At 41.5% G+C, this 12,773-nt stretch overlaps 1 protein-coding gene across 1 annotated transcript in view; it reads left to right on the forward strand.

Annotated features, from left to right (window-relative positions):
- Positions 1-1,009: 1,009 nt before the first annotated feature.
- SGK1 (serum/glucocorticoid regulated kinase 1) overlaps positions 1,010-12,773 on the forward strand; it is a 108,350-nt gene continuing 96,586 nt past the window's right edge. The window contains exon 1 of the mRNA XM_032339454.1: positions 1,010-1,181. Coding sequence (XP_032195345.1) covers positions 1,113-1,181 — 69 coding nt within the window. The 5' untranslated portion in view covers positions 1,010-1,112. The remainder of the gene's footprint in view (positions 1,182-12,773) is intronic.

The raw sequence follows: 12,773 nt of genomic DNA on the forward strand, positions 1-12,773 counted from the left end.
GGTCATTTACCAGGGCTTCCTTTCCATCAGATGGTTTCAGTAATACTTTTTGGTCATGTTCTTTGTGTGTTTTACCATAAGACACTTCGTATATGTCCATTGTGTTCTTTTTAAAGAGCTTTCTTTAGGGAAAAGGGCAGTTGCTTTCACCGTTGGCCACTCTGTGATGACAAGTGGGGAGAGGACACTCGAAGACGTTCTATACGGTTAGTATGAGAGCCTCCATTGTTCTACCTACGCTTGCACCTTATTTCATTTTTCTCCACATTTGGACAGATCGGGAATGAATTTGATTAAATTTCCACCGAGAGACTTATTATATTCAGGAATACGTATCCAAAGAACGTCAATGAGTATAAAACCAAAAAGGATCTGCATTTCACAGGAAAATCTGATTTAAACGGCCCTACCAACAAAAAGAAAAGAAAAAAAAAAAAACACGCTATTAAAGTAGCTCTCCCGAGAGCTTGTCAACTGCTTTTCAGTGCGTCCAGAGCCGGCGTCTTCTCTCCCGGGGCTGCTCAGATATTCATGAATCGCTGCGTCTTCAGCAGCGCTTTCTCTCTCCCTCTGCCTCCCTGGCGCGGCTGTCCCTCCCTCCCTCCCTCGGCTTCTGCTCTTTCTTACTCCTTCTCTCAGCTGCTTAACTACAAGCTCCCACTGGAACTTGCACGATCAAAAACAGCTCTCCTTCCGAGCAGCCTCCAGCCGCGCGCAGCACCTGGAGCCGAGCGGCGGGCCCCGCGCGCCCGCCGCAGAGCCGCCAGGTAGCCGGGGGCGCGCAGGGGGTGCCCCTCTCCGACTAGCCAGCCGCAGAGCAGAGCATCTCCCCGGGATCCGCCGCAGCCCGGGGGGCCGGCAGCGCCGATGCCCGCGCCTCGGAGCAGCGATGGGAAGAGCAGAGCCACTGCCCTTGGCAACTGAGAGCGGGAAGAGGTTGCTGCGGTAGCGACGCTGCAGGATGTGTGAGTGAGGACCCGAGCCCCGCCAGGTTCTCCATCCCGCTCCGTCTTCACTGCCTGCGTCCGGGAGCGCGGCCGGGGGACCCGCTCGCTGCACTCACCAGGCGGTGCCACCCTGGATCTATAACTGTGAACTCCCTACTGTGGAAAATGGTAAACAAAGACATGAATGGATTCCCAGTCAAGAAATGCTCAGCCTTCCAATTTTTTAAGAAGCGGGTAAGGACGGGTTTTGTTTGTTTCTTTTGTTTTCTGCTCTTCTCTGAAATGCTTTTGATTGCTGGCCAGGGATAAGCCAAAGATTGTCTTGCAGATTCCCGAAGGAAAGGCGAGCTTCTGGATGCCTTGGTCCAGCTGGGAAATATACCTGTCTTGATGCAAATTTGTGGGTGGGGGCGCCTCTGAACAGTGGGGGTGGGCTGGGCTGCCTGCCTTAGAGGGGGGTTGAGCCCGGAATAGGAATTTCTCAAAGCCACAAGATGACAGTCAGTGTTTAAGAGAATTGGCCTGGGGTACAGTTATGACTAGTAATTTAGTCAGGGACTAATTCAGTAGCTCTCCTCTCTCACCTTGGAAGGGTTCAACTTTTTCCACCCCTTTCACTGACTCTGTCTCAAGTGCTGTATTGCCATCTTCATTAGAAGCCGCAGCTTCTGGCTTCCCAAAGCCATGCAGCCAATAACTTGTCTAGTCTCTATCAGCGGTAAAAATAGCAAAGGACTAGAATGGCCTTTTGCAGAAATGATGGAATCCAGCATTTTAAATTCTCTATTTCACGTTGCCTCAATGTTGCTTGGTATGACTGCCTTTCTTTTCGAGAGAACAGTGGACAGTCTGAATCCAAGTGACAAGATGGGGTTATGCTGCTGTATATATTTATCCCTTCAATTCCTTGTTCTTCCATTCATAGTTGTTAACATCACTTTGATTATAAATGAGGGGGGAAAAAGAGAGAAAGCGGTATTTTTGTGTGTTTCACAATAAACTGAATGCATTGTAATTGTCACGCTGGTGGTCTGCATAAACCTGCAGATTTATACACAAGTGGGAGGTAAGAAATGTATGATTGTTAAGAAACTGATGACTGGCACTCTTAGGGAGAGTTTTGTAAGCAACAGAACCTTCTTTCAGCCCCCAGATGCCCGTCCTATTTAATCCCCTAGGGCAATTCCATCAAAATGGCTCTCTCCATTCATTCTTCCCGCCCTTCATTCAGGTCCTTTCTGCGCTGTGCCTGACACACAGCCCTTCCCTTAACCCACCAGCAGAACACAATGAATTACACACTGGGCCAGACTACCTCCCTGCACCAAATGGGCAAGCTGGAAAGGCTGTTCTGGAAGCAGTAAGTTAGGCCCACCTAGAGGGCTGGCACAGGCTCCCTTTGACTATCTCATGGTTAAAGCACAACCTTCCCTCAAGTCACGGGCCAAAACATATGCATTAACAACAAGGCAAAACCACCCTGTCCTTCCTGCTGCCCCTGAAGATCCCTCACTAGTGGAGACTGCAGGCTGAATCAAAGCAAGTCAGTGCAACTTCTCAGAGCTCTGCAGTGTTTCTTGGTTTTCCCTGCAGCCAAAGTGTTTCTTTCCAAGGAATGGGCTCATCGTGAAAAGTCATCACCAACAGCAAACAAATGTTTTGCTAATAATCAAAAAACATGTCTTAGCCCATAATTCAGAGCTTAAACTCTTTACTCTCTTTGAATTAATGAATTTATTTAGTGGTATTGGTGGGAGGGGAAGGAGGGTGATATTTTATAACTCCTCAGTTAGGTATTTTTTTTTTATCAACCAAGTAGCTTCAAGTAAAATTTTTTCTTTTTTTTTTTTGTCACTTACTTTCTTGGCTATCAAAATGTACTGATCGATATATAATTTACTATCTGGTTTCTTTCTGCTTAAAAGCATAATTGGCCAATCGTCTTCTGTTGGCACCTTCGTTGACCTTGAATTTTGCAAAGAGCTAGCCAGGGTTTTATCTATTTGGCAGAGAGAAAGAGGTCTATAACAAGATTTTCTGGGGGGCAGCTTCAACCGCTTTCTAACCTGGGTTTATCAGTTGCTGGAGATAGAATCAGAAATCTCCCTCCTGGTCTCCTTACTCCTCAAGGACAGCAAAATCAGCAGAATGTGACTTTGTAAGAAGTCATGGAGAGCTCTGAAGATAAATTCCTTGATTCTTGTCTACTGGTATACAGTAGTTCCAAAAGTCGATTTCATTTTGAACCATGACTTTTGCTTTGGGCTTTGCTTTTTTGTTTGTTTGGTTTTGGGGGTTTTCTAGTTTTTAATTATACAACCAACATGTAAACAGATGTGTAAAGCATTAAGACAGTGCCAGGTAAATCCCACCTCTTCCCCAGTCTTCCCCAGATGGAACTGTTGTGGCCATGTTGGTGTTCATAAAGTCCAGCCTTCTTCTATGCATTTACATACACATTCATATACGAGAATGTTTTTGTTTTCAGCTAAGAATAATCTCTTTTCCCTATATTCTACTGTTGGAGTTCCACACATTTCTGCATTTTTATTTTTAACCTAGATGGACAGTCTTACAAAGTGAACCTTTATCCAGTGCCCACGTAAAACCATGAATAGATCTTAGGGAAAAAAAAAAACCCATAGGTATTTTAGGGCTCACGAGAAAGACTGAGGTTTGGACACAAACTGTGATTGCAGAAGCCTTAAAGAGTGCTTCTGATGCCTCTGAGACATTCCAAAGAGAGCACAGAGAAGCTCACTAGAGGGGAATATTGATGACCTGTCCCGTCCTTCATTTAGGAGAGTAATAATAGCCATCATTTATCTAGTGCTTTCTACGTTCTAGAGGTTGAGGGCCAAATACTTTATGTGAATGATCTCATTTAATCCTCACAGAAACCCAATGCAAAGTGTGGCTCAGGGAGATTAACCAACCAGCCCAAGGTCATGTAGCTAAAAAATAGCAGAGCTAAAATTTAAACTTTGTTTAACCCAAAGCCTGTGTTCTTAGTCCAGACTTTCAATTTCAAATCATCCTCCCACATTTTTTTTTTAATTTTCCACCACAAAATCTTTTTTTCTTTTTTTTCCAAGTGAAATTTTTGTGTCTCTATCCAATGTACCAAACTTCTGAAGGCAGCCGACCCTCAGCAGACAAGCCTCTTGAAGCTCCTTTCCAGCCCACAGTCTGGACACCGGCAGTCTTGGTGCAATTTCCCCAAATCCTTTGGACTTATGCTTTCCACTCTCATGTCTCAAAAGCTCAACTAAATCAGCTTAATTTCATTTAGCTGAGAATTGCTAAGCTAAACTCTGTAAGAGTTCTACTTCCAATCTCCCCATGTTAATGATAAGTTAGCATTAGGATATCTTTGGATTATGTTTTAGTCTGAGTCTGTAAAGATTCACTTAAAGTGAATGAAAAGATGTCCTTATCAGTTTTATTCTCCCAATCCGACAGCTTTAAAAGTTATCAGTTGTGCTAAAGATAATCCATTTTCATGGATTTTAAGATATGTTCATAGTTCAGATTCTTGCATTATGACTCAGAAAACACAAACAAATGGCATTGTCTTCAACTTGATAATCCTAGGTCTGTAAAAAAAGACTTCGGTAGCCATAATTAAACTGTCTTCTGTAAAATTTCAGAGGCTATCTGGCCACATAGAATTTTGGATTTGGAGTGAAACTTAGAAATGCTCTCAGTGACCTCTCTGTTTTAGTGATGAGTAAACAGTATCAGGAAGGAGAAGACACCTGCTCAGATTAGAATATGGCTAAGCGCTGCTCACATGGGCAGGGTTTTCACTTCCAGCTCTTAGTGTGCTATCCTCCTCATCGTGCCCTGTAACTAGTTCAGGGCTTCATGCCTTGTCCATTCATTTTTTAATCAAAATCCAGCTCTCATCTTCATAGAATTAACTGCCTAGTGACCACTAGCTTTGACAAGACACTTTTGTCTGGACCCAGTGTTTCATGATTTTGTGCATTTGAACAATTTCCTTATGTTGTATTATTCTTTAATAATAACAAATTTTATAATCACCATCACTTATACAACACTAACTTAGCTGGGCACTGTTCTCAGAGTCTTAAGTATGGTTATGTATGTAAATTCTCACAAAAATCCCAAGATAGATGCTATTGGCATCCCGATTTCACAGGTGAAGAAACTGAGGAGTATGGAGGTGGAGAGAGCAGTCCTAGGGCACACTGCCAGTTAGCAGCAGAAACAGGGTTTGGATCCAAGTACTTGGCTCCACAGCCCGTAGCCTTAACCACTGTCCACCCTGCCTGTTGGCGTTAACCAGTCCAGCATGATCAGAGGAAAAGTGAAGAGGTACTACAGCCCTAGCTTCTTCCTTTCTCTAAACATGTCAGGGAACAAAGTGAAGGTTCTCAGCCCGATTATGTTGTTTATCATGGCAGAGCTGAGGGGTGAAATTTAGCTCCTCTGCAGTGGTTATTCTCCACCACTGTTCCATTAACAGCATTCCTTTACATGCATTTCCTTTTACTGTCCTATTATTTCTGCTTAAAGCATTGAATTGGAATGATAACAAAGATTTTCTACCTATGTGAAATACTCCATGTCTTCCCGGAGGGTTAACATTTATTGAGCTTTTACTAAGCGTCAGGCGCTGTTCAAAGTACTTTACTAGTGTGATCCTCAGAATCTTTGATTACGCCCAACTTACAGCCAAGGACACAGAGCTTCAGAGAGGTTAAGTAACTGGTTCAAGGTCATAGTGTTATTAAGAGAGGTAACAGAGTTCAAACTCAGGAGTCAGCTCTAGTTCCACCAATCTTTCCATTGACATCTCTGGAGTGCACTACCATGATGCTAACACTGCTTCAGGGTTGGCTCTCCCCACTGGAAACTACTGTGAGGATGATCCAAAGAGGATTTTGTGGGGAGCTTTTGGCCATAGCTATGGAGAGTTAACATTTTCCAAGCGACTCCCGAGGGTAGGAGGAATGCTTTCCAACAAATCCGAAGTCTCCAAGATATATTTGATCATACTTCCTGGCACCATAGTGCTTCCTACTGTGCTTTCTTCTGAGGTAGCTAAAACCAGAGTTGTTTGAGTCCTTGTGTGGGCTCCCACAGCATAGCTCGTGGTCCTGCTCACCCTGCGTGGTAACATCAGGACTGTTTACTCACCCGTAGCTCCCACAGGGCAGGAAGGTCTTAAAGGACAAGAGAACTATGACCTTGTTCATCAGGTCCCTTACTTGTCAAACCAAATTTGTTAGATGAAAGTATATACAAAATGAATGAATGAATCCTTTTGTTAACTTGTCCCTAAGTCATTGTCTTGTCCTCTTCCTCCCTGTTTTTCTTTCTTGAGAGAGATTAATGACTTAGAAGTCTAATGCATTTTAATTTCCTCTCCATTTAGATATGGATTATAAATAAATGAAGACTTTGAAAAATACCTTAAATCTGGTTCAAGGACAAGTTGTCACTATGCTTGATAGCTGGCAGGTCCTTTGGGAGACTTGACCTCATCTTGTTTGCTGCTGCAGTGTCCACTCCACAGCCTCTTTTCTGTAATACTTTCCCTGTTAGGTCAATCGAGACAGATGCAGTAAGGTTGACTACTTTGCTTTATTGTACATGAATATAAATCTGACTTCAGTATTATGTAGTGCTTGCATTATGTATTCTCCACCTGGAATTTTTAAAAAAAAGAATCTTTCCAGCTATCATTTTTCCATGTGGTTTTAGGAGTCACCAAGTGTGAAGAAGTTGACCTCAAGATGCTTTTTCCACTTTGACCACTAAGTTGTTGAGGGGTTGGCCTGGAGTAGGGGCAAGTTCAGCCGGTCAGGTGTGGCTGGGCCGGGGAGCTGGGTCTCCAGTATGGCGGCATACAGGAGAGACACCATTCTCATGGACTCCATGTTTTGGCACCCTAGCAGCTCTCGAGAAAGCCCGATACTATTTAGGCTCTCACTCTGCTACAGTGCTTGGGAAATATTTTGAGTGGAAAGTGTAGCGGAGTTCCTTGAAGGTTTCGTTTTTTGAAGAATTAGTGCTAATGTGCTGGTGCCATATCTAACACCAGAATAAGAAATCTTCCAAGCTCCCCCATATTTGATGATCTGCAAATGCTTCTTGAGACAAAGCAAAACTAAAATGGGGGTGGACAGCCACTGAAACGCATGTCCCACCCCCCACCTCCCCCACCCCCTGCTGAAGAGGTCTGATTATAAAAACATAAAGGAAAGAACTGTAGGAGAATTGGATTCGTAGAAAAATTTAATTAGTAATTTAGGTCAAGCTAAAGATAGTTCACTAGAAGAAATACTGTGGAGGCAGATTTTAAAGTGTCATTTTTTTTTTTAAACACACACCAGTTTTAAGTTTCAGCCGTAAGTATAAGAAGTTAATATTTTTAACATTGGCAGATAAGGAGAAGACTCCTGACTTACCGGGAAGACACCGTCACCTGCCCTCTGACTGACTAGCACCTCAGATCCTAACTTGTCAGCTTGTCTGAGTGTGGACTCATTGACTTCTCACCAACACCACAATAAGGACCTTTATTCTTTCCATGGGGTTTCAGAAAGTTCGGTTCACAGGACAGTTTTCCCAAAGAGCTTTAACCGAAGGAATATGCACAATCTCCCTGGAGATCCATGTCTTCCTGTTGGGCAGAATACCTTGGCCCTTCTTCTCAAGGCCTCTTCCTGGCCCAGCAACGAGAAGGCAGTCAGTCACAGTGATGTACCCTGGTCCATGGTCTAAGGGTCAGCTCACCAGCAAGTGGCCAGATTTCCCTGGCAGACTACAGAGTCAGGCTGCAAATTTTATACCATTCTGTGTGGGAGGCAGAGGAGAGTAAGGTGGGAGGAAAATGATAAGGAAAAGCAGACCCGGCAAGTTAGGTGCTGCTCTGGCTTCCTCGTGCAGCTATTCCAACACTTGGAGACAGGATTCCTGTTAGAGTTTGTTTACTCTCACACCTATCGCTTTGCAGCCTTCTAAAACGATTTCCTAAGTATTTACAACAAAAGAAAATGACAATCAAGGCTGTAACTAGGACGGTAGGAGAATGTCCCCCTTGGTAAAGCAAGATGCCAAAATATTTCTCTAATTGCTTTCCAGAGCCTGCTGTGATATTTTTCTGGGAAGAGTCCACTTAGCTATTTTTATAGCATTGGGGTCACCTTGATCTATTTTCCCTTCCTAGGTCAGGGCATTCACCCAAAATGCCATTTGCTTGGGAAATGATGGACCGTGTGGCTCTTCCCCTCCTCGTCTCCTCTCTCCCCATCCCTTCTCCTCTTCCCCCTCCTCTGCCCCTTCCTCTCCTCCACCTCCTCTGTCTCCTCCTCCTCCCCCTCCCCCTTCCACCTCCTCCCCTTCTTTCTCCTCTTCCTCTCCGCCTTCTCCTTCTTTCTCCCCACCCTCTCTCTCATCTCTAAAAGGTAAGTTCACATCAAAGTAAAGGAGACAAAAGCCTGAACTGAAATATTCCTGGATTCACATGCCATAGAAAACCCAGAACTCTCATCCCTCTAATCCAAGGGTAACAGGAATATCTTTCCATTTCTGAGTCTGCTACAGAGAGTTCAGCCAGGATGAAAGACCACCACAGATCAAGATTTTAGTTTCTGGAAATAGCAAAGTGAAATGGGTCCCTAAATAGTTCAAAGATTTTAAGGTTCAAGTCCATGTGGGACCAACATTAAAATATACTGAGGAAAAAAAATTTAAGTTAATAGTTTGAGAATTAAAAATAAATAAGAATCTTTATTTTGAGTGCTTATTAGTCACAACTATAATCTTTTCCAATCCTGAATCTTTTGGGACCAGCATTAATTTGGGTTATATCACAGAAAAAAATTTTTGAGACAAAACTATGAATATGTAGCTTTTAGGGTGGTTAAAAAGATTGGGGTAAAGCTAAGAGGCACAACAGTGGAGATTTGGTCTAGCAATAAATACATTAAAAATGAACTCTCTAGTTTCATAGGGTTTCTCTGAAACCTGGAATATAAACTCCCTGAGGGCAGAGATCAGAGGCTATCTTGTTCACAGCTTTGAGTTTCTGGTACACAGTAGATACTCAACAAGATACACTTAATGAATCAATTAAGAGAACTTAATCAAATGGTTTGGGGAGGAGGTGTCCTGGTAATTGTAATATAATTACCTAGTTAAATAGAGAAGGTATTGATAAAGAGAGGAAGTAAGAATTAAAGAAAATCTTGGCATGATTTCCACTATTTCTAAATAGTGCTGTTTGCATGCCAACAAATAAAAGTGTGAAAAAATTAGAAGCTTATGCCTTAATGAATGAATGTACTTTAAAGCCGGTAATGCAATGACTTATTTGTTTATTTAGGTTTGGCAGAAGCTAGATTTGAGCAATAACCTCCAAACTGGGTTCTATTCTGATGATTAGTTTGCCATTTTTATAATACTAGGTGTAAATAATTTTAAAAATTAGTAATAAGTTGGGCGGCTTGATCTAGGAATACTCATATCTTTTACGTCAATTGTACCATGATGAACAAGAACAGGTGAGTGGAGATATTAACAATTTCCTGAAGAATATATTGAATGCAATGATAAAGCTTAAGGAGTTAAGAGATGTCAAATTAAGGAGTTCAGAGTTAAGGAGTTAAGAGATGGCAATTCGTTCATGGAGGGAAATCACAGAATCTGTAATCCATCTTTAAGTGAGAAATAAAAAATATCTAAAAACAGTCTTTGATTTTCACAGGGAAATAAGAGTTGTACCCGTCTGTTCAGGCTTCCATAACAAAATGACAGACTGGGTAGCTTAAGCCACAGAAATTGATTGTCTCAGAGTTCTGGAGGCTGAAAGTCTATCAAGGTATCAGTGGGGTTGGTTCCTTCTGAGGCTGAGAGAGAAGGATTTCCTTCCAGGCCTCTCTCCTTGGCTTGTAGATGATCATCTTCTCCCTGCGTCTTTTTCTTTTTTTCGTAAGATTTATTTATTTTAGAGTGAGAAAGAGCAGAAGCGAGTCGGTGGGGAGGGCAGGGAGAGAGGGACAAGGAGGGAGAAAGAGAGAGAATCTCAAGCAGACTCCCCATTGAGGGTGGAGCCCAACACAGGGTTCCACTCCATCCCAAGACCCCCAAGATCACGACCTGAGCCCAAACCAGGAGTTGGATGCTTAATGCCACCCAGGCACGCCTTCTCCCTGCATCCTTACATCCTCCTCCTTCTATATGTATCAGTCCAAATTTCCCCTTTTTATAAGGATAACTATAAGGACATTTATACGGACATCAGTCACACCTCATTAATGCCAACCCCCTTTTAACTTGATTACGTCTCTAAAGATCCTATCTCCAAATACATTCTGAGTTTCTGGGTTAAGACTTTAATATACAAATGGGGGGGGTTAATTCAGTCTATAGTTTTTTCTTTACCATCGAAGCCTCATTTATATCTGCAATGGAACATCCCCAATAGAATGGGCTCTAAAGTAGAAATTTTTACTTTATTAAAAATATGGGTAAATTCTGGGAAACAAATATTGCAGAAAATCTATAACACTGAAGAATATCAGGTGAGGCAGAGGTTTGGCAGGCAAAATTATCTTAATTGTTTTAAGGACGGTAATGTGGTAGAAGTAGGAAGTGAGGGATAATTCGAAAAATATTGCTGCTAAGTTCTTATGTAATAAAGCTGGAAGAGCTGGATGGCTGATGGAATATCTAATATAACATTTAAGAGCTTACAACTAAATAATACCCATGTGTAAATGAATTTAATCAAAGAATATCAATATAACTATTTTCTCTTTAACCACCCGAGCTCAAAGATTAAGTGTTACGTAAGAACTAGGACCTAGCAGTTACTGTATACAGGGCCTTAGTTATCAGCTTTGGCAAAGCAGTCATATCCAATTTATTTGTCCATCAGTCAATTTTTCCATGAAAGGGCCCATACCTTCTCACATTGCCAGTAATAAGATGGTGGTGAAGCCATTGCTAATAACTAGTCTTCTAGCATGAAATGAGTTCTTTAAATCAGGCATTTGAGAGTAACTCTTCAGACTTAATCTCGATCACATAGAATTCCAGGATGTGTAATGTTTGTTTCATCCTGTATCTTGACAATTAGCTCTTACATTATACATTTTAGTCTTTTCCAAAAATCAGAGCAATGAACATTTCTAGCAATGTCTTCCTTCCTAAAGTCATTATCTTCCGATAGCAGGTTCAGAATTAGTGTTGAAACTCACACTTGTGGGGGAGGGTGAAGATTTTTCATCATTAAGAACCAGTATAATTTACACTTGTGTGTATCAGGCATTAGGATAGAAATGCAAATATAAGAAAGTATATTTTCCTTCACTGTTCATATCCTACCCTAACCCCAGGAACTTTGGTCACAACTTCCTGTCATATACTCTTTGTAGCTTCTTGTACTTTTTTTAAAAAATGGCACTTGTCAATGTCTAATCACATATTGATATAGCTATTTAATAAATATCTTTATCATTAATTAATACCCTCCTAGGCTCTGGTCTCTTTGAGGAAGGGGCTTGTGCTCTCTCTTGCTTGCAATGATGTCCTCAGAGCTTGGCTCCTGGAATGTTATCAATGAGTCTTTACTAAAACAAAAAGATAAGAAATTACGAAATGCTGATCTAAGAGGGAGAGAAGAGTTAACGCTTAAAACACACAAGTCCTTTCCATTTTATTGCTTTTTTAAAATTTTATTTTGTTTCAAACAGAGGCAGATGCTAAGACTTCAAGTCAGAGACACATTTATATTCCAAATGGCATTGCTTTTTAAGTCATTGTCTCTTCTGTCATTTACTGTTCCTGTGAGGAGAGCCACATAATAAACTGCTCTTATAATTTAGCTGTAGGTTAAAGATTTTTATTTTCTGAAAGAAACCACATTTAGCATGATATAATCCCACAGGTTTGCCTCAGTTGCCAGGAAACTCAGAGCTAAATTTAAAGGTAAATTTCAGTGAACAAATTAGACCAATCTGTAGAAATAACTTACGAGTTGCTAAATTTGGTTTTAATCTTGTATTTTTATTTTAACTCTCTTGTTTTGTGTGTCTCGTTGTAAACTGCCTCAGATGTTTTCAAAAGTAAGATGGCATATTATACTAATGCATTGCTATGGTGATAAAACAGCAAACACAGAAGAAATCTAGTTCTAAATTATGAAGTGCTTCTCTATTAGCTTTTCTTCTTGAAAATACATGCCTCAGACCACATGAAATTGATCACTGGATCAGAGCTAACTTTTAAACTGTAGGTTTATTATCTCAGATGTAAAATGTAAACCTCATGGACTCAAAGTAAAACTATAGGAATGTTTTCTGCTTGTCCCCTTAAAATATATTATAATACTCCAGATCGTGTCAAACTGTATTAAATTTGTTATCTATTGTTGTGTTACAAGATATCCAAACTTAATGATCGAAACAACCAATTTGTTTTTCTCAGGATTCTATAATTTAGGAGTTCGGGTTGACTTATTAGGATAGTCCGGCTCCATGTCATTGGCTGGGTCATTCCTTGGCTGGGTCATTCCTTGGCTGTGTTCAACAGGGGGCTGGACTGGGCCAGAAAGTCACAGAAAACTTCACTCTCATACCTAAAGCCTTATTGCTCCTCTCTTTTGGCATCTTTCTTTCTCCATGTAGCTTGGGCTCCTTCCATCATGGTCATAAGTTAGTTGGACGTAGATGTCTGCTGGCTTCCGAGACAAGTGTTTTATGAGAGTGGCAGAAGTTGCCCATCTTGTAAGGCTCTGATTTGGAGTTTATAGTGCTGTTTTCACTGCGTTTGGCTCATCAAAAGAGTCAC

This window comes from Mustela erminea, chromosome 4 (genome assembly GCF_009829155.1).
Source record: "Mustela erminea isolate mMusErm1 chromosome 4, mMusErm1.Pri, whole genome shotgun sequence".
NCBI classification, from domain to species: domain Eukaryota; kingdom Metazoa; phylum Chordata; class Mammalia; order Carnivora; family Mustelidae; genus Mustela; species Mustela erminea.